Source organism: Mirounga angustirostris, unplaced genomic scaffold (assembly GCF_029215605.1).
Source record: "Mirounga angustirostris isolate CCGP_5_RB_7025 unplaced genomic scaffold, mMirAng1.0.hap1 SCAF_10, whole genome shotgun sequence".
NCBI classification, from domain to species: Eukaryota; Metazoa; Chordata; class Mammalia; order Carnivora; family Phocidae; genus Mirounga; species Mirounga angustirostris.
The window spans coordinates 59,026,990-59,052,627 of record NW_026991718.1 but is presented as its reverse complement, the minus strand read 5'-3'; the positions used below and the strand labels follow the sequence as shown (position 1 = coordinate 59,052,627).

Genomic DNA, 25,638 nt, shown 5'->3' with positions numbered 1-25,638 from the left:
TCTACTTACTCATCCAAGCCTTTATTAAGTACCCACCATATGCACAATCTGGTGCAAAATATTAAAGGAATACAAAGATGAATTTTAAAATGGTGCCAACTCTCAAAGAGTTTACAATCTAATTATAGTGACAAATAGTTTTAACACAAACTGTAGGAAGGAATTACAAGGAAACATGTGCCCTTGAGAAAAATCACCTTATTTCTTAATTTAAAGCATAAATTTCCAGCTGGGAAACACTGCTATTATAAAACACCTTAATTAGGTCATGCCCTTTAAAGGAGGTTGTTTTTAGAAAAGAAAATGTCGTATCCTATCACATCTTTATGTCTGGTTTGAATTTTTAAAACAAAAATTTGCTTAAAGAGGAAAAATGATAGATTCATACATCATACACAGAAAGACAAAATACATCTGCAATAATGTATAAAATTTGAGCACAACTGGGTCTAGTATTAAAGAGTTAAATCTGAATTACTTTGGAGATTTGCCTCGGACAAGTTATTATGCACAATTATATACAACGGTGTTGATATTTACCCCCAATTAAGATTATAACTCAGATATTTATAATTACTTCTGTCATAATACATAGGGTTAAAAAAAACCTGGTATAAAAACTTTTCTAATAATTTACATATCAAAAATAATTTGGAATAAAACTAGGGATAAAAAGAAAAAGTCATGATAGTGTGGATAATTTAACAGCAAACAGTGCAGAAATGAACACCAATTTTAAGTACCTATTTTTTCCTATATTTTATTACTTTTTACAAAAATGGCTCAAATAAGAAACTTAACATGCCCAGTAAAACAAGTGTGAGGATTCATTCTGTGAGATGTATTGCAGAGGAAAAGAATAGGCAAATAGTATAATTTAAAGCTATTTATTGATTCAGACTTCCCAGAAAAATTTTTTCAAATCGCCAAAAGCCAATACTTCTCTCTGCTCTCGATGCCATGCCATTTGTTTCCACCCCAAATAAGGAAGTAACATATACTGTTATAACTAATCAGTTTGTGACAACTATGATTCTCAAATGCTTTTTTAAAAATACAAATAAGGTCAAAGCTGCAAACCATATGGAGTGATTAAAAACCTGACTAGGCAAAGCCTTACGCTAACGGACCCCACAGCCTTTCGGCTGGACTTGCCTTTTCAGGCTACAGATGACTTTGCCCAGGAGCCCTGCACCTACTGGAGGGCTCTCGTGGATGTCCTGGACACCACAAGCCCGTACGCTAAGGCCCACGGCTGCCCTCAGCTCAGGCACCGACAGGCGGCCCGCTGAGTCCGTGTTACCCCTTAACAGCTTGCTCTTCTCTGCTCTCTTCATCAGTTTCCTCTTTTTCTTTGTAAGAATCCTGGCTGTTCGTATCAGTAAAATGATTTTCTTCCCCGTTCTCTCTTTCTTCTATTTTTTCTTCTTCATCAAAGCTGGAGGAAGAAATTTATCAATCTTTCCAAGGAAAAATGATTTGGTTTAAAGGTCAACAAACCCTTTGCAACATGTGCCATCACGCAGTCTTCCTTCCTCAAGTGTATGAGCTCCGATTTATCAAGAAAACTCTACAAAAGTGCCAAGTGGGAACTAATCTATTTCAAGCCTTGATTGACTCTTTAAACTTCATTTGAAAGCATCTTATTATTTACATCATTTATGTCAGTCAGAAAGTTAAATCATTCTGCTTTACTTCATCACCATGTAATATTTTGAATGTGCCAAGTGTTAAAATGTCAATGTTTTACAACAGTTCGCATGCATTTTGTTAGGTTAAAAGATCTTTTAAAAATATAGGACAGAATTTTATGCTTTCTGGCAGGTAAGAATTCTTTCAAAGGTAAACCATTTAGACATCTTATATATGTTACCTTTCTTTATCTTCAGTGAAACTCTTCCTCTCTTGATTGCTGAAGTACTCAATTATTTTTCCACTTTGGCCTTTCTTTGAAACAAACTCATCAGATAGTCCTAGTGCTTTTAGGGTGTTAGAATAATGCTTTTCTGCTGCCATTCTTGCATTTTTCTATAGGAAAGACAAACCTTTTTAGAGGAGAACAAAAGACTTTAAATTTCCATTAAAAATGTATGGGTTAAAAGCTCCAGTGAAAATTAAATCCAATAATCACAGTTGGCTGACTGTATGCAGACCTTCTGAACAGCAATCCCACTCCCAGGCATCTACGCAGAGAAGCTCCTACGTATGTGCCCGAGAAGACCTGTACCAAAATCCTTGGGACAGTACTGTTTGTAACAACCCCAAACTGAAGACAACGCAAATATCTCTCAACAATAGGATGGATAAATAGTGGTCTATTCATACAACAGAATAAAATAAAGCAATGACAATGAATGGACTCTAGTTGTACATGACAATATGGATGGATCTCATGAACATACTACTAAGCAAAAGAAGCAAAACACAAGAGCATACATATAGTATGTATGATTCATTTACATAAAGTCCCCAAATGGGTAAAACCAAACTATACTGTGTAGGGATACACAGTAGGATGGTAAAACTGCAAAACACAAACAACAATAATAACAAAAACAAGGAAATACTAATTTCAAAAATTAGATGGTGGTTACCTCTAGAGGAGTGGGAGAGGGTTTTGATCTGGGAAGGGCACAAAGGGTTTCTGGAGTGCTGGCAATGTTCTGTTTGTTAACCTAGGTAGTAGCCACATGAGTTTTGGCCTACAGTTTATTCTTTACACTATATCTGTTTTATATACTTTTTAAAAAATACTTTTATGACTGATGAAGACTATCTGGAAAAACCAGGGAGAAAATAAGTTTGTGATAGTTGTCAGATGGTTCTTTTAGTTTATGTACCTACTGTAATTTTTATTCTTTACATGCCATATCTCTAATCCATCAAAGATGATAAATTCATCACTGTTGTTATCTTTACTCTGGAGGAATCAATGGATACAGCAAAAAGAACAAGAATTTAGAACTCGGTTCAAGTCTCCAGAATGTTGTTTCCTGACTTTGGGACCTGTGAAATTGTGATGACCCTCTCACATCTGAAGCAAGACAGGAGTCATCACAGTTCCTGAGAAAACGGGCTTTCCAGGGTCAGTCACAGGATGACTGGGGTTCACACTAGTGCCTCAGCTTTGGTCACCTTTTACCTCCTATGAGTATAGGGCCAAGAATTGCCATCTGGACCTCCAAATGAAGCAAGGTGACTTGGAATGGGCCAGTTCCAGGGCACCAATTGCACCCCATATTGGAAAAGGTGTGGGAGAGCACCCAGTGTCACCCCCAGATTTAACAAATAAGGAAACCAAAACACTCCCCACTGTCACTAAGGTTAAGCAGTTTGCTTAAGGTCACAAGGATAGTGAGTGGTAGAACCAAGTCTCTTGACCATTTCCTGGGTCTTTTCCACTGCACCATGCTGCCTTCTCTAAGTAGTAGTGCTCATCCCGGAGTTTGAAGGTAGCTTAAACCTGACTCCAGCAATGCAGGTGTCAGATATTTATTTGCCTAAACTAGGGACTCCAGCATAATGAGGGACTATAGCATCTAGTGTTCCCTGGGAGAAACCAAAATAGCAAAGACCGATTACAATGGATAAACCATCAGCAGTGATTTCCTGATGCTCTGGAAAACTGAAAACGCACTCAAACTGTTGCTAAAATGCACCCACTATGAATAAAAACGATTTTTAGGGGCGCCTGGGTGGCTCAGTTGGTTGAGCGACTGCCTTCGGCTCAGGTCATGATCCTGGAGTCCCTGGATCGAGTCCTGCATCGGGCTCCCTGCTCGGCGGGGAGTCTACTTCTCCCTCTGACCCTCCCCCCTCTCATGTGCTCTCTCTCATTCTCTCTCTCAAATAAATAAATAAAATCTTTAAAAACAAAAACAAAAACAAACGATTTTTAGAAAAGTTAATAAAAATGCATCCAGAGGGGCGCCTGGGTGCCTCAGTCAGTTAAGCGTCTGCCTTTGGCTCAGGTCATGATCCCAGGGTCCTGGGATCGAGTCCTGCATCAGGCTCCCTGCTCAGCGGGGAATCTGCTTCTCCCTCTCCCCTGCTCGTGTTCCCTCTCATTCTAAGTAAATAAATAAAATCTTTTTTTTTTAAAGAATTTATTTATTTATTTGAGAGAGAGAGAATGAGAGAGAGCACACGAGAGGGGTTAGGGTCAGAGGGAGAAGCAGACTCCCTGCTGAGCAGGGAGCCCGATGCGGGACTCGATCCCGGGACTCCAGGATCATGACCTGAGCCAAAGGCAGTCGCTTAACGAACTGAGCCACCCAGGCACCCATAAATAAAATCTTAAAAAAAAAAAAATGCATCCAGAAGCTATGAACACCAACACACAAGCCTTGAGGACCTGAAAGTCATGGCAAAGTGAGAAGATAAGAACTATGCCCCAAAGATGGTAAAGCAGAATAAAGAAACCCCAAACTAACTCTAAATGCATTAAGAACAGTATATTCTGATGTAAACAAATTAAACATAAAAGAAATTAAAATACCAAAGTCAGTGCTCATAAGTCTTCGTTTGAATTTGGTTTAGAATTTAGAATCTACTCAATTAATAAACGCTGTGATTTCCAAGAAACAGGACAACATGGTTTGTTCTGTCCTGCATCAGAGGCTTACTCTGCTAGAGAATAACTCAACAGCAGCAAGATCACGATTAACACTAATAAATGGATAGTGCACAAAGTTGTGAGTGAATTTATCAAATAACAGCTGTTAATTAGCAGCAATAGTCACAGCAAAACAGACTGCAAGAAAAAACTGCACTAATTTATGTTAACAAAACCAAAGCAATGGTGAGTCACTGCCAGTCACTCTATACATAGAATTACCTTTTAATATTTTTTTTTAAAGATTTTATTTATTTATTTGACAGAGAGAGACACAGCGAGAGAGGGAACACAAGTAGGGGGAGTGGGAGAGGGAGAAGCAGGCTTCCCGTGGAGCAGGGAGCCCGATGCGGGGCTCGATCCCAGGACCCTGGGATCATGACCTGAGCCGAAGGCAGAGGCTTAACCGACTGAGCCACCCAGGCGTCCCTACCTTTTAATATTTTATATCAAGGTGAATAGTATATAATTATTCTTAATTGAAATAAACATTTCCTCCTTTCATTTTACCATGCAAAGAATTGCACAGACTATAAGATAAGAGGAACAATTAAAATAACTGTATGGGGGTGCCTGGTGGCTCAGTCGGTTAAGCGTCTGCCTTTGGCTCAGATCATGATCCCGGGGTCCTGGGATCGAGCCCGCGTCTGGCTCCCTGCTCGGTGGGAAGCCTGCTTCTCCCTCTCCTTCTGCCTGCTGCTCCCCCCCTGCTTGTGTTCTCTCTCTGACAAATAAATAAAATCTTTAAAAAATAATAATAAAACAAAATAACTTGATTACTTTATTTTGCTATCAAAGATCACAAAAAAAAAATTAGCGTTGCTTCTTCAGGAAACCAAAATAACATGCAACGATGAAAGTTTGTCTACAATCAGTGCCCTCATTTGAAGGGGGAAAATACTTATTTTTCATAACTATAAGTTTCATTTATAGTAATTCTTTCACTTATTTAATTACTGAATACTTCTTTAGTAACAAGTCCTCATGGGAGGTAAGGGGGGTATATATATGGAGAGAGAAAAGTGTTTTTGGACAAAGGGACCAGCATATGTGAGGGCCAGAAGTGGCAAAAGTAGAAATCAGCTGTGAAACTGACCTATGTTTTCAACAGTTAAAATTTCTCTATGGGTTTAATTTCACACACGCTGCTTATTTTGCCTCACTTTCTCTGGTGCTTGGAAGCAGGAATTCACAGCAAGGCACAACGGCTTACTCAGCCTGAGACTCATCACTAACAGGTCAGCTCGGCGCTCTCACGCCCGGCTAATCCCAGAAAAAAAATAAGAGGTCATTATCTGGCTAATTTGATCTTGACAGTTCAGTTTTGGTTCAACAAATGTTTATTAACATCTCCTCTGTGCCAGACGTTATCCTAGGTGCTAGGTATTGGGAATACAAAGATTTGACCACAACCTTTAAAAGTAACTAGCTAAAAGGGAACAGAGATCCTGAAACAGCTAATTCCCACACAGTGCAGCAGGAGTGAAGACAGAGGTATGGAGACGGTAATGAAAAACACAGGAAACAGCACCCAATCCAACCTGGGAAACAATGCAAGAAGTGATTTTATACGAAGACTTGAAAGATCAGGAGGAAAAACAGAAAGAGGCTCTAAGAGTGTTCAGAAATAGCATGAATAAAGATTTCAAGTTTGAAACTAGTAGTCTGGTACGTCTGAAAGTAAAGGGTGTCCATGGTGGGGGGGTTGGGGGGAGTGCTGTGGTTGATTAATTTGGTTTAGAATTTAGAATCTACTCAATTAGAGGTTAGCAGGGATCAGAGTGTAGAGAGTTCTATACACTATGCTAAGACTCACAGAGTTATCTTCTGGGAGAAAGCTGGACAGCTTAGTCTTAAGTGTTTGGAAGCAGACTGACTTGGGTCCAATCTTAGTTCCATTATTGACTAACTATAAACCTTACTAGTTACTTACCTTCTTTGAACTTCAGCTTTTTCCTCTGTAATACAGGAATACCCACTTTGAAGTATTGTTTGAAGAAGTCAGTGACAAGACCTCTTGATACCATTCGTTGAAGATGAGAACGAGTAGAATCAGTGAAAATGCATGACTGTCACTGTTACCAGAGGTTATTTACTACCTACCCAGGATTAACATTTTGGCAAGAGTACAGGAATGGTAAAGTGAAAATATAATGGGTGGCTTTGCAAAGAGCAAGGCCAGAAAAACCAGTCAAACCATTACAATAACTCAGAGAGGACATAATAGAGGCTTCACATAGCATTTCACCATCAGGAATAGAGAAAGACAGATCCAAAAATTATTTAGGAAGAAAACTTGTCAGGTCTCTCAGTGGCAACTGAAAGAGGGAGGAAAAGTGGTTCCCAGTCACCAAATTGTGGCCCAACAAAAACAGGAAATCAAAGAGAAAGATCTAGTTTGAGGCAAGATGAATGTAAGATGTCTGTGGGAAGTCTGTGTAGATATAACCACCAGACAGACATAACAGCCTGCAGTTGGGAGCAGGAAATAACTACTTTGAGCTAAAAGTCAATCACTTTCTGCTAGGTTAATACAGAATTTTTCTGTATTTTTCCCTCTAAAGTTGAAACTGAGATACTAAAAAAGAAACCCACCCTCTACAATGAAAAGCATCACATAAAATTATATCCAAATCTATAAGTAAAGGGTTCCCATAACTTGGCGAGATTGAATATATAAATTCACCTATAATACCTGTCCCTGTCCTCAGCACATCATTGAGAAGGGCAGTCCTATAATGCTGGCAGGAAGCTTCAAATGCAACAGCTTGAAATTCCCAACACAGCACCTGTAACCTCCAGTGATTCTATTGTTAAGCCATGTCACCCACATGAACACCTCCCTTGTGAGTACAAAGAAGATGATGCGAAATGGACAGGTATCTCTTAGGGTAAGATTGTAAAACCGACTATAAATATAGTAAAATCAGGACTCACTGTCCACAGGACCAAATTATTTTCCCAATGAAAAAAAAGGAAGTCCTTTCAGCAGTTGTGGATAAGAATGAAAATTATAGACTCACTTAAAAAAAACGATCAACAAAATGAAAAGGCAACCTACTGAATGGAGGAAATATTTACAAATGATATATCTGATAAGGGGTTAATACCCAAAATATATAAAGAACTCATTCAAGTCAATAGCAAAAAACCAAATAATCCAATTTAAAATGGGCAAAGGATCTGAATAGACATTTTTCCAAAGAAGATATTCAAATGGCCAACAGGTACATGAAAAGGTGCTCAACATCACTAATCATCAGGGAAATGCAAATCAAAACCACAATGAGGTATCACCTCACCCTTGTCAGAATGGCTCGTATCAAAAAGACAAGAGATAACAAATGCTATACTAGTGAGGATGTGGAGAAAATGGGGCCCTTGTGCACTGCTGGTAGGAATGTAAAATAGAATGGCCATTATGGAAAACAGTACGGAGGTTTCTCAAAAAGCTAAAAACAGAAATACGATACAATCCAGCCATATCCAACTTCTGGGTATTTATCTGAAGGAAACAAAATCACTATGTTGAAGAGATATCTGCTCCCCCACATTCACTGAAGCATTATTTATAATAGCCAAGCATTATTAATAATAGCCAAGACGTAAGTATCCATCAAAAGATGAATAGGTAAAGAAAATGTGGTATATGGGCAAAGGAATACTATTCAGCCATAAAAAAGGAAGTCCTAAAAAAAAAAAAAAGGAAGTCCTGCCATATGCAACAATATGGATAGACTTTGAGGACTTTATGCTAAGTGAAATAAGTCAGACAAGGGAGACAAATGCTACAGATCTCACTTATATGTGGAATCTAAAAACAAAAACAAAACAAACTCACAGAGAAACAGATCATGTTTGTGGTTACCAGGGGAATTGGATGAAGATGGTTAAAGGTATAAACCTCTAATTATAAGATAAATAAATACTGGGAATACAATGTACAACGTGATGATGGTAGTTAATATCACTGTATGGCATATTTGAAAGTTGCTAAAAGAGTAATCCTAAAAGCTCAGATTTTAGTAAATCCTAAAAGTTTGGTATCTATATGACGTGTGGGTTATTAACTAAACTTATGGTAGTAATTGTTTTGTCATATATGTATGTCAAGTCACATGCCGTACATCTTAAATTCACACAGTGCTCTAAGTCAGTTATATCTCAATGAAACTGAAAAAAAAATCTGGCAGTAATAAATCTGATTCCATTAACATTTTGTTTCATTTTTTAATTCTTCAAGGACTTCCAAATCATATCATGAAGACTCTATATGGCTAAGTTGGTACTAAAAAAAAAAAAAAAAGAAGACCAGCCACAAAAAACAGGTTGTGAAACTATTATTTTGACTATGACTGCATTAGCAGCATGTTCTGTATCAAGCTGACATACCGCCTCAACAAGATTTGATGTTCAGATTTAAGCACGAACTTACTTGACTGATTTGATGAAGCTGTCACAGAAACGATAATATGTCTCAATAAATTATATAACATATAAGAAAAATGGACTGTAAGTTAGGAGCTAGAGATGTTAAAAAAAAAAAAAAAAAGCTGACTGTAGCTCTTAAATTTCAACAAACACAACCTGAGCAACTCTTTCAAATAGTAGCGGCCTGTGTTTTAATTTTTCTTCTCTTTCTTCTAGTTCTTGTTGGTATTCTCTCATCCTTTCCTTTTCACTTTTTCTAAAATCAAATAAAAGGAATGGAATTTTAAAAAGAAATAATAACTTACATATATAACATTTAGCTTAGATGACAAATCAGAAATTAAATTATGAGCACAGCTTACAATTTACCATAATTCCTTTCCTAGACTGGTAAATTTTTATGGAATGCAGAATAAAAACCCTAGGTTGTGAGAGCACACATTTTACATCCTGGGAACAGTCTGGATACTCTGATGTTTCTGAAATTTTTAAGACATAATGTACTAAAAATGCTTTAAATTGTCTTGGAGAGATGAATAAATGCCCTCTTGACTCAATTTTAAGTGCAGAAAACCAAGAAAATTTAGTCCAAATTAGATATCTTCTCTTTAAGGAATTTCTTCTGAAAAACAAGACCCTGCTCTTCTTTTTCCCCCTAATGAGATCTCCCATAGGTTGGTGGCAAAGTTAATTAAATGGGAGCAGGTCAGGGGAAAATAGGGAGTAAGGGAATAGAACATCCAGAGGAAAAGGAACCAAAATACATAAATTCACAGTAAATGTACTTACTATTTGCACAAGATCCTATAATGATTAAAATACGCTTTTTCCTCTATGTAAAACATACTAACTCTACTAAGATAATAAGATTTCATGGATTAGAGAAAATAATTGTACTATAGAAAAATAATTATGCTTAATTATACACAAAATTGGTATTATGAAAAATCCAGTTACTTTCTTAGGGTGAATAGTATATCTCTAAAAAATTTTTGTTCAAGTTCATCAAATTTCTCCCTCTATCATGAATTACACTGATATACATTATAAGGAATATAAACATAATATACATTATAAAGGAATATAATTATTATAAATACTATATATTTAAAAAGTAATACTCATAATTAAAAGCAAATATAAATTTGGGGGGTTATTTATAAATCAGATTAAAAATTAATAAATCATATTACTTACCCAGCTTTGGGGGAGATATTTTCCTACTTAAACATGAACATTTTTACAGAAAAATGTTCCTCTGGAACACTGGTTTTCAAACTTTGTACTGCAGAATTCCAGTGTTCTGTGAAGGGGTTCTGCAAATATTTTTATTTATTTATATTATATTTATTTATATTAAAACTGCAATGAAATGCAACATACACCACTAAACACTTATACACATGTGTTAATTGACACATCACATAATTGGTGTTAATTGACATCAATGTGTTAATTTGTGATATCAGATTTCATGCAGACCTTAGAACAAAGGTCTTTGACAGATCTATTTGTTGAAGAATATTCTGAGATTACATGGCAAACTATTAAAAAAGAGCTTTATCTGTATGAATCAAGATTTTTCGATGTTAACTATACTGGAATTAAAATAAAAACTTAAAAAAAAAGATTTTTCTCAATACTGTACTGTACAATCAAAAATAGTATAAAGAAGGGGCCCGTGGCTGGCTCAATCAGTAGAGCATAGAACTCTTGGTCTCAGGTCATGTCACGTTCAGGCCCCACATTGGGCATGGAGCCTACTTAAAAAAAAAAAATAGTATAAAGAAAAAGAAAAGATTACATGCTGACATACGGTTACAACTCTTAACTATGGCCACAATATAAAACATTTCTGTTCATCAACATGGCATTATGATCCTCACCGTGAGGTAAGGTGAGTGTGAATGTGTATGTGTGTGTACGTTGAGGGTAAGTGATAGCAACTTGAACCCAGAAACTAAAATACTAATTAATCTGTTCATATATTATATCCGCTGATTAAAAAAGAAAGTTTGAAAACCAATGATCTAGAGGTTCAGGATTCTTTTATGGTACCTGAGAGATTTGACTCTGGATTTAGACATTTGAGCTAAACTTTGATGTGAGTCATAAGCCTTAGCCCGGATTGTCAGGAGTTTCTGCAACTCTTTCATTCTTTGCTTCTGCTTAGTTAGGATCCGATTTCTCTCTTCTTCCAACATTTTCTTTTCCTCAAGTGATCTCCTGAGGGCAACAAACTAAGGCTTAATTCCCTTTAAGCCAATGAGAATGTTGTTTAGCAAAGTTTTAACATGGGGAAAATTCAAACGTTGAAAAAAGGCAACCTTTTGAGAAGGCTCTGACTTGTGAAACAGGAAATCAACAGGCTAACTAATCTTTTCTATCCCCGAAGATTCATAAACTGGAAAATACATTCATTGCTTAGAAGGACACCCTCTGGCAAAATGCTCTATCTAATATAGTAAAATATATTAGCAAATATAATTTCTTCAGGTTTTCAAATTGACCGACATAAAATCAATAGAGCTACAAACACTGTTTTAGCAACCATGAGTCAGCTGGTCCTACATCCTAATCATTTACCTCGTGGCTTGTGCTCGGCCTCTAGAAGATACTGTGGGCATTGGAGGGTTGCAGGTACAAGGCACAGGCTTTGCACTTGCACTTCCTCCTGATGACTTGTGCCTTGGAGACAGATTAGGCCGTGTTTCTTCTAAATGTTCTACATCTGCTGCAATGTCTGCCAACATTTTCTCTCTTTTAGCGGATGCATTGGAAGCTGCATGAAGATCAGATGGCTTACGGCCAGTTAGGAGTTTTGAACACTTCTGTTCTGAGAGGTGTTTCTGGTATCTCTCAGGAAGGCCTTCAAAATCAGCACTCTGGCACCTAAACTTGTGTTTACACTTCAACTTTTCAGCCCGTTCAGGACACTTGAGCTTCCTCGGAGCACAGCTTCTGGGACCTGACCTAGAAGGCAGAGGGGATGAATTCTGTAAAAGCTCTTGGGCTCTCAGCTGCGTCATAAGGTCTCTAGAGAGCTCTTCTTCTTTTAACTTTTCATTGGAGGTTGAGCCATAAGTAGATCGAGGTATAGGTCGGGCCTTAAATCGATTTGTTTTCTTTTTAGACTTATACAAGTCTCTCAACTGCTTTTCCCGGATTGCTTGCTTCTGTTCCTCCCTTGCAATAAACTTAAACGGCTTCTGTGAGGCCAAAAGAGCTGCTTTGGTTTTTTCTTTCAAACGTCTCCTGCGTTCTTCATTTTGCTTGACTATGTCATGATAAAGGGGGAGAAAGACGAATGCAGGAACTGGATTGGCGCGGAATTTTTTCTTACACTCTGATTCTTCTTCTTGTTCTTTGAGCAGTTGGCGTACCATTTCAATATTGGATTTAGATTTCATGTTCTCTTCTTTTTTCCTCTGTTCCCTAATCATCATTTGAAAAGGCTCAGGTACTGTAATCTTTGGCACCCATTCTCTTGGTTTCTTCTTTGTTTTTTCAACTGCTGGGAAATTAGCATCTTTACACTGAATATAATCTTCAACAGAGAAGTTTGTCCACATGTTGTTGATGAGTTCTTTAGCATAGCTCATCATCCTCTTTTTCTCAGGATACTCTTTTTCTGAGTTGGGCAACTCATCTTCAGAGGAAGACATAATCAAGGAGGAACACTGTCCTAAATCAGGTTCTGAAAATGATGTCATTAACGAGATAGGGTGATAGAAGTTTTTTTCTGATTCAGACCTAAAAGAGAAGAATAATTAAGTTACACTCTCAGTTGCATGTGACCAAAGATAAAAATTAAGAACTATAAAATCAAGGTATAATCAGTTAGAAGATAGGAGCTGGATAGATAAGCCTTATAATTATCACTTTTATTTAGAATAGAGCTAAGAGATGTCTATAATTTATCTAATTCAACTCCCTCTTTTTACAGGGGAACCGGAGGCAACAGAGGCTCCTTGTGGCTAAGCTCTATTAAATTCCCCACATGTTTTCCAGAGTCACCATCTTAAAACATACATCGAGTCATGTCACTCCCCTTCTCGAAACTTTTCTATGATTTGCCATTGTAACAAAGTCTAGATTATAAAGTCCTTCAAGACTAGACCCTGTCTGGGGCGCCTGGGTGGCTTAGTCAGTTAAGCGTCTGCCTTCGGCTCAGGTCAGGATCCCAGGGTCCTGAGCTCAAGCCCTGTGTCAGGCTCCCTGCTCAGTGGGGAATCTGCTTCTCCTCCACCCTCTCCCTCTGACTCTCCCCTGAGCTTGTGCTGTCTCTTGCTCACTCTTTCTCTCTCAAATAAATAAATAAGTCTTAAAAAAAAAAAAAAAAGACTAGTCCCCGTTTACCTTTCCTGTTTCACCTCTTGCCTCTCTCTACCTCCAGTTACCAATCTTAAGTCATATCCAACCACAGGAAGTTCCTCACACGCACCATGATTTCTCATGCCGCCATGCCTCTGCACACATGGTTTCTGTTGCCTAGAAGCCCACTCCTTGTTTCCTGCATCTGCTACAGCTACTCCTCCTTTAATACTGAACTTGGATATGACAGTTCCATAGAAAATTCCTGCCTGCGTCCCTCTACCAACACCATGACATGATCAATCGCTTCTTCCTCTGTCTCCAAAGCACTGTTACATCATGTTGTATCACAATTTTTGGCTTTCAGCTAGTCTTTGAGCTCCTTAAGGGCATCTTGATTTTTTTTTTTAAAGATTTTATTTATCTATTTGACAGAGACACAGCGACAGAGGGAACACAAGCAGGCCGAGTGGGAGAGGGAGAAGCAGGCTTCCTGCCGAGGAGGGAGCCCGATGCGGGACTCGATCCCAGGACCCTGGGATCATGACCTGAGCTGAAGGCAGACGCTTAACAACTGAGCCACCCAGGTGCCCCAGGCATCTTGATTTTTGACTCCTCAGTGCCCAGGCAACTTCTGGCACACAGGAGATGCACAATTAGCACTGACCAACTGGATGAGTTAAGGGACCTGCCTCGTTTCAAAACAAGAGAGTTCATAGCAGAAATGGGTCCAGAAATTACAGACTATTTTGAAAACCTGAATCAGATTTATGTCTGAGTCCTGAACTCTTTGTGTGTGTGTGTGTATAGTATTATTTATTTATTTATTTATTTACTTACTTATTTATTTTTTTGAGTAACAGAAATGGGAAAGTTTATCAAAGCAAAAAGTACACTCTTGAGATACAAGAGCGGGCGCACTCAAGAGAGAGAGCTGTACCCGTACTTTATATTTTTAATGAACTCAGGTTTGTTGTTGTTGTTGTTGTTGTTTTGTTTTATAAGCTCCATGCCTAGCATGGAGCCCAACACGGGGCTTGAACTCACAACCCTGAGATCAAGACCTGAGTTGAAATCAAGGGTAGGATGCTTAACTGACTGAGCCACCCAGGTGCCCCTGAACTCATCATGTTAATCCACATAATGTAAAGGGTTTTAAAATTAAATTTTAATATTTATCATTTAAAAATGGCCCAGACTAGGGGTGCCTGGTTGGCTCAGCTGGTAGAGCATGCAACTCTTGATCTCGGGTTTTAAGTTCAAGCCCACGTTAGGTGTAGAGACTATTTAAAAATAAAATCTTTAGGGGCACCTGGGTGGCTCAGTCGTTAAGCGTCTGCCTTCGGCTCAGGTCATGATCCCAGGGTCCTGGGATCGAGTCCCACATCGGGCTCCCTGCTCGGCGGGAAGTCTGCTTCTCCCTCTCCCACTCCCCCGCTTGTGTTCCCTCTCTCTCTGTCTCTCTCTCTCTGTCAAAAAATAAATAAAATCTTTTAAAATAAATAAATAAATAAATAAAAATAAAATCTTTAAAAAAATAAATAAAAATTTAAAAATGGCCCAGACTAAATATGTTGATACATATCTATAGTTCTGTGAGTGGCAGGTCAGAGAGAAAAGACTAAATGACCACCAAATGACTCTCAAAACAAGAAGCCATTGGTGGATAAGCCATCACACATTTCGAATAAAATCCAACCTCTGTATATCATTAAAAGTACAAAGGGATAGTTGAAAGAAAATATCCTGAAATAGTTTTGTTCTGCACTTTTAAGAATACATTTTACAGCCCACAAATAACGTTATGTACAAACTCACCTGGAAGAGACACTAGAAGCTTCTTCCCTGATGATCACTGGCTGAACTTCTTTTAAATTTAACTTATTCTGGTACATCTTCTCTAACTTTGCCATAGTGTCCAAGTGGGCAGCTTTCAGCTCTTCTAGCTTCCTAAAATACTCTTCATTAGAGTGGTATATATCAGAAAAGTCCACAAAGTCCTCATTGCTTATATGTGTTTGTTCATCCACCTCAGAAATGTTGGTGTTAAAATCAGCCTGGCAAGAAGAAAAAAAACCTGTCATATGGTGTTTAAAACTGAAAGACAAATTAAATTGACACCGATTCCCAATGCTGCTTCTGAAAGTGTACACTTAATTTGGTTATATGTTACTTGTAGGCTACATACACATAATGGATTATAAGTTACTTGTGAACTATGTACAACGTCAAGAGCCCCAACCAAGAGCCCAGGTGGCCAGGCCATAGCCAACAGGAACGTTGAAGGATGTGAGCAGAGGAGTGACATAGTAATGCTCAGGAGTCTTCTCGTAGCAAGTGGGAGAGAGTGAAGGAAGGTAAGTTTGGCAGTAGTTAATGGGCTATTGCAAAGGTCTGAGTTAGAGATATTAAAGGCAAAATAAAGGGAGCAGTGCCAGGGACAAAAGCAAGGAGGCTGCCTTGGGAGATTTAGGAGGCTGAAGTATCAGCTTGATAATGGCCTGAGTTGTGGGCAAGAAAGTAGAAAGATTTCTGTTTGGAGTGCTGTCTGTCTAGGTAGATGGTGGTGCTGCCATGCATCAATATAGGGAATACAGTGGAAAAGAGTGTTTTAGGGAACGGAAACTAATCTCTCTCTTAGGAACACTGAGTTTGAAGGGATAGTAAGGCAGCTAGATGTCCAGGAAATGGGGAGGGGGAGAGGGGAATGTATGTGGAGAGCTGGTAATAAGGCTGGGCTGGAGAGGGAGATATGGCAGGTATCAGTGCACAGAGAAGTGACAGGTACAGCTTTGGACGTGGATAAGGTTGACTAGGGAGAATGGAGCAATGAGAGATGAAAACCTGAGGATGGGGTGCCTGGGTGGCTCAGATGGTTAGGTGTCTGCCTTCAGCTCAGGTCACGATCCCAGGGTCCTGGGATCGAGTCCTACATCAGGTTCCCTTCTTAGCAGGGAGCCTGCTTCTCCCTCTCCCGCTCACCCTGCTTGTGCTCTCTCTCTCTCTCTCTCTCTGTGTTAAATAAATAAATAAAATCTTAAAAAAAAAAAAAAAGAAAGAAAACCTGAGGATGGAAATGCTGGCAAACACCAACATCTAAATAAGTAGGGAGAGGGGCACCTGGGTGGCTCAGTCAGTTAAGCGTCTGTGTTCAGCTCAGGTCATGATCCCAGGGTCCTGGGATCAAGCCCCACATTGGGCTCCCTGCTCAGTGGGGAGCCTGCTTCTCCCTCTGTCTGTTGCTCCCCCTGCTTGTGCTCTCTCTGTCAAATAAATAAAATCTTAAAAATAAATAAATAAATAAGGGGTGCCTTGGTGGTTCAGTTGGTTGGGCGTCTGCCTTCGGCTCGGGTCATGATCCCAGGGTCCTGGGATCGAGCCCCGCATCCAGCTCTCTGCTCAGCTGGGAGCCTGCTTCTCCCTCTCCTGCCTGCTGCTCTGCCTACTTGTGTTTGCGCTCACACTCTCTCTCTCTGCCAAATAAATAAATAAAATCTTTAAAAAAAATTTAAAAATTAAAAAAAAAATAAGCAGGGAGAGGAGGACTGATATGAAGGAGAAAGTGGTCAGGAGAGATATAAAGACCAAGTGACAAGGGTATTCAAACAAAAGGAGCTTTAGTTTGGTTTGAGTTTGGAAGATAAAGGAAGGCTTCCTGGAGGAGATGATATTTGAGATGAGTCAAAGAATGGAAGAATCTGGGGGGTCAGAAAGAGTGTAGGGGGCAAAAGGAAAAGGATACTCCAGATAAACTTCCAGTTGAAGCTAAATGACATTAGTAAAAGCAGCTGGGGCGGACAATATGGTGGGGAGCAAGGTGCACAAAGCTGCAGGATAAGAGGAGAGTAAAATGCATAAAGCAATATGGGGAGCAAGCAGGAAGTGGTTCCCATTTCTCATTTAATTACTGGCTCCCAACCACTCACTGGTTACCTGGTTTCAGCTTCCTTATAACCCTTCAATAATAAACACCCGTATGGAAGTTAAATAACTTTTCAGTTTGGAGCGTTGTCATGCCTTGGGAGAAAGATTACAGGCATGGTGTCAGCATTCTCATTCAAGCCTAGGTTCTGCCCTTCTTAGCCATGTGACATGGGCACTTACCTTCTGAACATCAATTTTATGACACATAAAGTAGGTGAGCCAGGTGTTAAACTACTGTCTCTTGGCTCCAATGCCCCCCATCTAGCCCCTGCTATGTGATGCTGGGGATGGGATTCTGCGCAGTGTTTCTGTTTTGCCAGCTGTTCCCCATTAGGCTCTGCCAAAGGTAAGACTAGAGGGAAACTGCAAGGCTGGAAGAGAAAGGGACTTTATTCCTTCCTGTTAGTTCTCTGTCTGCTTGAGCCTCCCCAGCAACGGTTCGTCCCCTGGGCAGCAGCAGTTCCTTCTAGAAGCAGCAGCTGCTTCCAGTTTGCGGGTTTTCCAATGCTCACAGAATCAGCAAAACCATGTCAGAACCTTTGCACTTGCTGTTCCCTCTCCCTGGGATGCTCTTCCTCCAGATATTGGCACGGACCACTTGCTCACTCCTTCAGGTCTTAATGAAATGTTACCTTCTCAGGAGCGCCTGGGTGGCTCAGTCGTTAAGCATCTGCCTTCGGCTCAGGTCATGATCCCAGGGTCCTGGGCCCGAGCCCTGCATCGGGCTCCCTGCTCAGCAGGAAGCCTGCTTCTCCCACTCCCCCTGCCTGTGTTCCCTCTCTCTGTCAAAATAAATAAATAAAATCTTAAAAAAAAAAAAAAAGAAATGTTATCTCCTCAATAAGGTCTTCACTGACTACCTGATTTGAAATTACAACCTCTCCCCCCACTCATTGTCAGCCTCCCTTTTCTGCTTTATTTTTTTCATAAGTACTCACCACCAACTGACATTCTACATGACTTTACTTATTTGTGTATTGTATGCCTGTTCCTACCAAAACGGAAGTGTCACAAAGACAAGGATTTGTCTGCTTTGTTCATGGCTGTGTTCCCAGTGCCTAGAAAGTTCTTGGCCAATAGCAAATACTCAAGAAATATTTGTTGGATGAATGAATATAAGCTAAAAAAAATATTAAGTTTCCACAGGGGGAAGAAGATAGGTATTCCCTCACAGAGGACTGAATCTTTTGAAGAAATACTGGCTGCCCTAAAGAGCTATATTCTACTCAGTATTAAGGAAAGGGATTATTTTCCAAAAACTACAATTAAAACCAGGAGGATATTCCAAAGAACTATTTTTGGCAAAAGCATCTTCATTCATTCTTTTAGAACATCACTTAAAAGGAGGCCTTATAATAATCATTTTCACAAAAAGGGTAAAATGTATTTGGACCTGGAAAACTGAAAAAGTTATAGAAGGATGAGTAGCTTCTGACGAGATGGTGCAGGTATCAAAAAACTTAGGCACTGACTTTTGCACAGTATCCATTCCATTTCAGCTTAATACTTTTAATTTTTCAGATAAAGTGATCTCTCAGTGTTTTATCTAAAACAGGTGAATGGTTAATAAGCAACTTCCAATTCTAATGTCACCTTTAATTATATCCACACAGAAGAAAATATTTAGTATATCAAATAACATAGGCTGACATTATTTTCCAAGAACCTAAAATAGCACCCTTTCCCTTTAATTGTCAGCTTTCTGTGGACTGTTGTACATGTAGCCACCAGATTAGAGGATAATCTTCCCTAGATTGGCTTGACCCATTTAGATAATGACTCCTTCCAGCACATGTTGCTTCATTAGTAACCAGCACTCATTATTATTTGTGTTCTTGTCTATGTAGTATCATCGGCAGTTCTGGAATTTTTATTTAAAAACTTCTTTGCATTGAAAAGATTTCTAAGGAATAAGGTAGATACATATACTAACATGGATAACCCCCCCAATAAATGTAAGAGAAAATACAAGCTGCAGAATAATACGTATATATAAAATGTGACCATATATTAAAATATTATGTACACAGGAAACAGAAAAAAACCCAGAAGACTATATATTGGTTTCAGAACAGTGGCTACCAGTGGGGGTGGGGGGGTGGGGGGGTGTCAGATTTTCTTTCTGGGGGGAGAAGTGTTAAAAGGGGTGTGCCTTATTTGTAGCATTTGAAATTAAGATGTTCAGTAATCTCTACACCCAAAATGGGCTCAAACTCACAACCCCAAGATCAAGAGTCACATACTCTACTGACTGAGCCAGCCAGACATCCTTGTAGCATTTGAAATTTTATTTTACTTATTTATTTATTTTTAAAGATTTTATCTGTTTGACAGAGAGAGACACAGCACAAGCAGGGGGAGTGGGAGAGGGAGAAGCAGGCTTCCCACTGAGCAGGGAGCCCGATGTGGGACTGGATCCCAGGGCCCTGGGATCATGACCTAAGGAGGCAGATGCTTAACGACTGAGCCACCTAGGCACCCCTCTCTACCTGACTATTAAACACTAGGTTCTTTTTTTTTTTTTTTAAGATTTATTTATTTATTTTAGAGAGAGTGTGAGCGTAAGCGAGTGGTAGAGGAGCAGAGGGAGAAGGAGAGAATCTCAAGCCGACTCCCTGCTGAGTCTAAAAGTCAGACACTCTGTCGACTAAGCCACCCAGGCACCTGTTTTTTTTTTATTAAAAAAAAAAAACATTTTTAAGTAGGCTCCACACCCAACATGGTGCTTGAACTCAGGACTCTGAGATCAAAAGTCCCATGCTCCACCTACTGAGCCAGCCAGACACCCCTTAAAAGCTAGGTTCTTCAGAGTTCTCTATTAGGCCCTTTCTCTTCATTCTCTACACTCTCTGCATAAATGACTTCATCCATTCCCATTGTCTTAAAAATGCTGGACACTCCCAGATAGAAGTCTATAGTCCAGACCCCAGGACTACAGTTTCATAGGCCCAACTCCTTCCTACATATTTCCACTTGGTAGTTTTACAGACATCTCAAATTTACCATGTTCAAAACTGAAACCCTGGGGCGCCTGGGTGGCACAGTTGGTTGAGTATCTGACTCTTGTTTTGGCTCAGGTCCTGATCTCAGGGTCGTGAGATCAAGCCCTGCTTCAGCTTCATGCTCAGCGCGGAGTTTGCTTGAGATTCTCTCTCCCTCTCCCCTTCCTGCTCATGCTCTCTCTAAAATAAATAAATAGGGCACCTGGGTGGCTCAGTCGTTAAGCGTCTGCCTTCGGCTCAGGTCATGATCCCAGGGTCCTGGGATCGAGTCCCACATCGGGCTCCCTGCTCGGAGGGAAGTCTGCTTCTCCCTCTCCCGCTCCCCCGCTTGTGTTCCCTCTCTCGCTGTGTCTCTCTCTGTCAAATAAATAAATAAAATCTTTAAAAATAAATAAATAAAATAAAATAAATAAATCTTTAAAAGAAAAAACAAAACAAAACAAAAAACCCAAAAAACTGAAACCCTGATTCCCACCCAGCTTGTAAACCTATTCCTCCCCAAGGTATCCCCAATTCAGTAAATGGCATTACTTTTCATACAGCTGGTCAAACCAGAAAACTGGAAGTGAACATGCTTGATTTCTTCCTCTTCCTTGGCCTTCGCATCCAATCTAACAGTAAGTCCTATCCATTCTAAAGAAATCTGTCCGCTTCTTGCCACCTCTCCTGGACTAGGAACAAGACACCACCACTGGCCCCTGAATTACCGCAACAGCCTCCTAACCAATTTCCTTCCTTCTGCTTTGTCAAAGTCTCCAATCATTCTCCACAGAGCCATCAGTCATCTTTTAAAAATGTAAACAGAAACATGTCAGATCTCTTAAAAGTTTTCAAGGACCTCCTGCTGTACCTGTACCAACAATAACACTAAACTCCTTACCTTGATCTTAAAGGTCGTGAATGATCAGGCCCAGCTGACCTCTCCGACCTCGTCTCCTTCCCCAACACCTTCCTCTCTCCCCCACCTTCTCTCTTTTCAGATCCTCAATCACACAAAGCAATTTCTCTTCCTATGTTAGGGCCTCTGCACATGCTGTTCCCTCTGCCTGGAATGTTTTTTCTACCCCTAGTCTTCAGATGGTTGCTCTTTCTCATCTACCAGGCATTGATTTAAATGTTAATTTATTTAAGTACGTTCCCGGCTAGTTCTTTTTTTAATCATAGAAACCTGTTCATTTCTTTCCCAGCATTTCTCATCTTATAAACATTTGACTATTCATTTTGTATTATCTAACTTCCCCACCTACTGGAAGCTTGGTGATGATGTGCTCTATGTCTGCTTCACTCACAACTGAATGGTCAGTAACTAGCACTTAATAACTGCTTGATATTTGTTGAAAAAGGTTACCCCATTAGGAAAGTCAGTGAAACTTTAACTGTGAATTAAAGAATATTGCTTCACCCATGTTATCATCAACCACGTAACAAGGCCTATGGAGTGCTATCTTCAACTGAGGCTAGATTCAAGGAACATGCCTCAGAGCCCAGTATGGGCTCAGAGTCCTGCAAAGGGTGTGTTCAAGAGGATGGGGTTGGTTTTGGCAAACCAAAGGACTGAAAGGAGCCTACTGTGACAGTTGGTTTTCTGTAATCAGTCTTTTTTTTTCTTTTTAAGTAGGCTCCATGCCCAGCGTGGAACCCAGCATGGGGCTTGAATTCACAACCCTGAGATCAAGACCTGACATCAAGGCCTGAGCTGAAATCAGGAGTCGGACACTTAACCAACTGAGCCACCCAGGCGCCCCTCTAATCAGTCTTGTGTGGTGCATATAGTATCTGAGCTTACTACATTTTATAGATGACAAAGTTGAGACAAATTAATCTTTAAAAAACAAGGCAGAGGAGCTCCTGGGTGGCTCAGTCAGTTAAGTGTCTGCCTTCGGCTCAGGTCATGATCCCAGGGTTCCTGGGATCAAGCCCCGCTTCGGGGTCCCTGCTCGGCGGGGAGCCTGCTTCTCCCTCTCCCCACTGCCTGCAGCTCTGCCTACTTGTGCTCTCTCTCTGTGTCAAATAAATAAAATCTTTAAAAAATAAAAAAATAAAAAATAAAAAAATAAATATCAAGGTAGAGACCCAAGACAAACTGGGAAGAAGACAAGCTTGGCTCCTGCACCCTTTCCTGCCTTTTCAGGGCTTCTTCCTCCAACCAGTACCCTCTGACTATCAGGTCTACTGCGGCAGCTCATCCAGGTTTGCTTATGGGTCCTCCAAGTGTAGTCTTAAGAACACTGTCAAACCCATAAGACTTAGCTCCCTTTTGTTTGCTTGGTAGGATCCTGTCCCTTTAATACTAGCTTATTAGATAAACTAATGTCTCCTAAGGTACTAAATTTCTAATACAAATTTGCAGTTTAGCAGGGCACTCTGGAAGTATGCCTGCCACTACAGAAATGACGGACTCCTCTAGTGCAGCAAGCCAAAGGGGATTTATTTAATCTTTGGGTGAGTTGTTCAAATGACAGTCTCACTGGCAGTTGTTATTATTATTACGAATTTATATAAACTGTTCTTTAGATATGACACACATTTTCTCATTTGGTTCTCCTAATATCCCGGTGAGACAAGAGAGACATTTATTACAGTTCTTTTACATATAAGGAAAATGAAATTGAAGAAAGTTACATCTTAATATCACCTAGCAAATGGCAGAGAATGGATCCTAATCCAAGACTCCCAATCCTCTTCCTCCATTCAAATCTTTTTCCTCTATCACTTTGCCTCCTTTATCGGGTACTGAGATTTGTGTTGTGGAGAAACTTTATCATGAATGAAACTGTTCCCAGGACTCTGACCCTGGTTCATTTTCAGGGTCTCAATCTGCCTTACTCTGGAGAACCTGAAGGTGTTTGTCTGTTGGTGAAATACTGACCATAAAAGAGTTGCTACACATTTTCTCATTAACAGTTTTAGTGTAAAATGGTTAGAATTCCAAAATATCCAGTGATTTTATTAGCCACAGACCACAGTGTTTTGTATCAGAAAGGCTTTGGACAAATGGTATTAAAAATCTTTAACTGAGGGGCGCCGGGGTGGCTCAGTTGGTTAAGCGTCTGCCTTCAGCTCTGGTCCTGATCCCAGGATCCTGGGATCAAGCCCCGCTTCAGGCTCCCTGCTCAGCGGGGAGTCTGTTTCTCCCTCTGCCTCTGCCTGTAGCTCCCCCTGCTTGTGCTCGCTCTCTCTCTCTGTCAAATAAATAAATAAAATCTTAAAAAAAAAAAAAAAAAGAATCTTTAACTGGGGGTAAGGAGGTTTGTGTCTGCACACTGCTAGTTAAAATTCACTGTTCCCATCTTTTAAGTGAATAGAGTAGATGGCAGACTCAGCCCTCTACCTGATGGGCAGGTGTTCACGACACATTTGACACTGAAAATTGATCAGTGAAAAGGCTTTCTCACCCTGAAGAGTCGTTTAGGAAATTGGAACCTCAGTAATTTGCTTCTCTGGATGTTTAACTTTAATCTGTGTATGATCTGCCCACTGAACTCTTAAACGATTTTAAACACCGCCTCTCATGTACAATGTTGTGTTAAAATGCACTAACCAAGACTTTAAGGTGACAATAAACCACAGCCGACAGCACAGTTGATTCACCTGAGTTTTATGGGCTATCCACTATGGGCTATATCAACATCAGTTTTTCCCAAGTTGAAAAGAAAAAGCAGTAACTACTTCCAACAGATGCTGGAGCAAAAGGAGTAAACTTCTGTACTTTATACTCCCTAGAAATAAACGCTTTCCAAGAAATTTTTACAATCTCTTTGTTAAAAATTAAAAGACTTTCCAACGCCTCGGTTTTGAGGCTCTTCCGTGGGGCAGAGAGAAGGTGGTGGGCCAGGTTTACTGGGTAGGGAGGAGCTGGACAGGGCGCCGCGTTTCCCAGCCGGTCCCTCAGCCCAGCGGGGACGCGCACCAGCCCTCAGCCAGCACCCGGCGGACACCCAGCCCCAGCCTACGACCCGCCCCTGCATTACCCGCGCCCGCAGCACCGCCTTCTCCTTCTCTTCGTCTTCTTCCTCCTGCTCTAAGGCCGCAGCCACCGCCCCCGCCGCCAAGGCCTCTAAAGGGTCTTCGCGTTCGTACTGGGCGATCTGCGCTCCGGTGCTGGGATTTTCCGGGGTTTGGAGACTGGAGGCCTCCAGCTTCGCCGCTCGGTGCGAGGCGGCCATGAGCGCGCCGCCGAGGCCTGAGCGCCCGCGCTGGCCCGGGGCGGGGAAGCTGGCGCCGACTCAGGCCACCCGGCGGCTCCTGGCTTGGGGCGGGCGGTTACTAGGGGCCTAGTAACTAGGGACGCTACAGGGGCCGCGAGGGGCCAGAAATCACTCTAACTTCCTTCTGGCCGCTGGAAACCCGAGATGGTCGCTTCCTGGATAGTGGGAGTGAGTACTGAATCTTTGCTGGTTTAGAGGGTTGGCGAGCAGAACAGGGCATCTTCGCCAGCTTCGCGCCTCACCGCCTAAACGCACACTTCTCACATTATACCAGTGAAACAACTCGCTTGGTAGGAAAAAAAAATAGCGCATTTTCATTCATTGAAATAACACGTTTGTTGAAGGCGGCCGCAGAGGAAAGCAGGAGATGTTATTGTGTGGAGATCTCAGAAACAGTGACACAGTTTGCATCTGTTGCCTAACATGGCTCCCCCGGAAGCCAGAGAATGGGAAGGAGTGAGGTATATTCTATTTTGATTGACTTGAGAGCTCGCAGGAATCAACCAACCCGAAGGAGGCTGCTAGTTATCACACGCGGTTTTTTTTCTTAGTTTGACCAATAATAGCCCAGAGTTGGGTGGAGCCTGGCTCACCCACCGCTGAGTGATACTAAAGGTCTATGAACTGGGGGTTTGCTGGTTGGGTCCATCAACTTTATAGTGGTGGGGTTGAAGGGTGCAAGCGCCCGACAGTAACCACAGACACACCCTATCTCCACCTCACCCTATCAACAGCCCCCCACTCAGGATTTGGGCGTTTCAAATGGCGCCTTCGCTCTATGCCATGTGGCTGTGGTGCAGTCTCAGCCACCTGCTACCTAAATCCCTACTCCCTCAGGCTGAGGCTGCCCTCACCCTCTTCTTTATATCCTTTAGCCTCCTCCCGACCCCTTGCCCTACAACCAGCCATCGCCACCATAAAGTTAAGGTGTGCAGCTTGTGCTGACTAGAACCTCTGAGGTCTGAGCCCTTTTTCTTTAATCTTTTCTTTTTTTTAACCAAGCTTTACACTCATCACGGAGATTGAACTCAGGTGAGATCTAGAGTCACATGATCTACTGACTGTGCCAGCCAGGTACCGCCGGGCCCTTCTTACCAAACCTTTCTTGGTCAGGGGACTGGAGTGTGAGCACCTGCAAAATCCC

At 40.8% G+C, this 25,638-nt stretch overlaps 1 protein-coding gene across 11 annotated transcripts; it reads right to left on the bottom strand.

The window, feature by feature from the left end:
- Positions 1–24,669, bottom strand: FAM161A (FAM161 centrosomal protein A). Of its 11 annotated transcripts, none has more exons than XM_045884921.3 (7): positions 24,258–24,658; positions 15,179–15,417; positions 11,633–12,799; positions 11,105–11,272; positions 9,203–9,302; positions 1,874–2,028; positions 1–1,438 (listed from the first exon to the last, which is right to left on the bottom strand). In XM_045884921.3, the coding sequence occupies exons 1-7, from the start codon at positions 24,450–24,452 to the stop codon at positions 1,300–1,302; spliced, it is 2,163 nt and encodes a 720-aa protein (XP_045740877.1). In that variant the 5' UTR covers positions 24,453–24,658; the 3' UTR covers positions 1–1,299. The 11 variants fall into 11 exon arrangements, 6 of the variants coding, with proteins under 6 accessions (XP_045740877.1, XP_064428534.1, XP_064428533.1 ...); XM_064572464.1 differs by lacking the exon at positions 24,258–24,658 and adding an exon at positions 17,917–18,066; XM_064572463.1 differs by lacking the exon at positions 24,258–24,658 and adding an exon at positions 17,465–17,886.
- Positions 24,670–25,638: the final 969 nt, after the last annotated feature.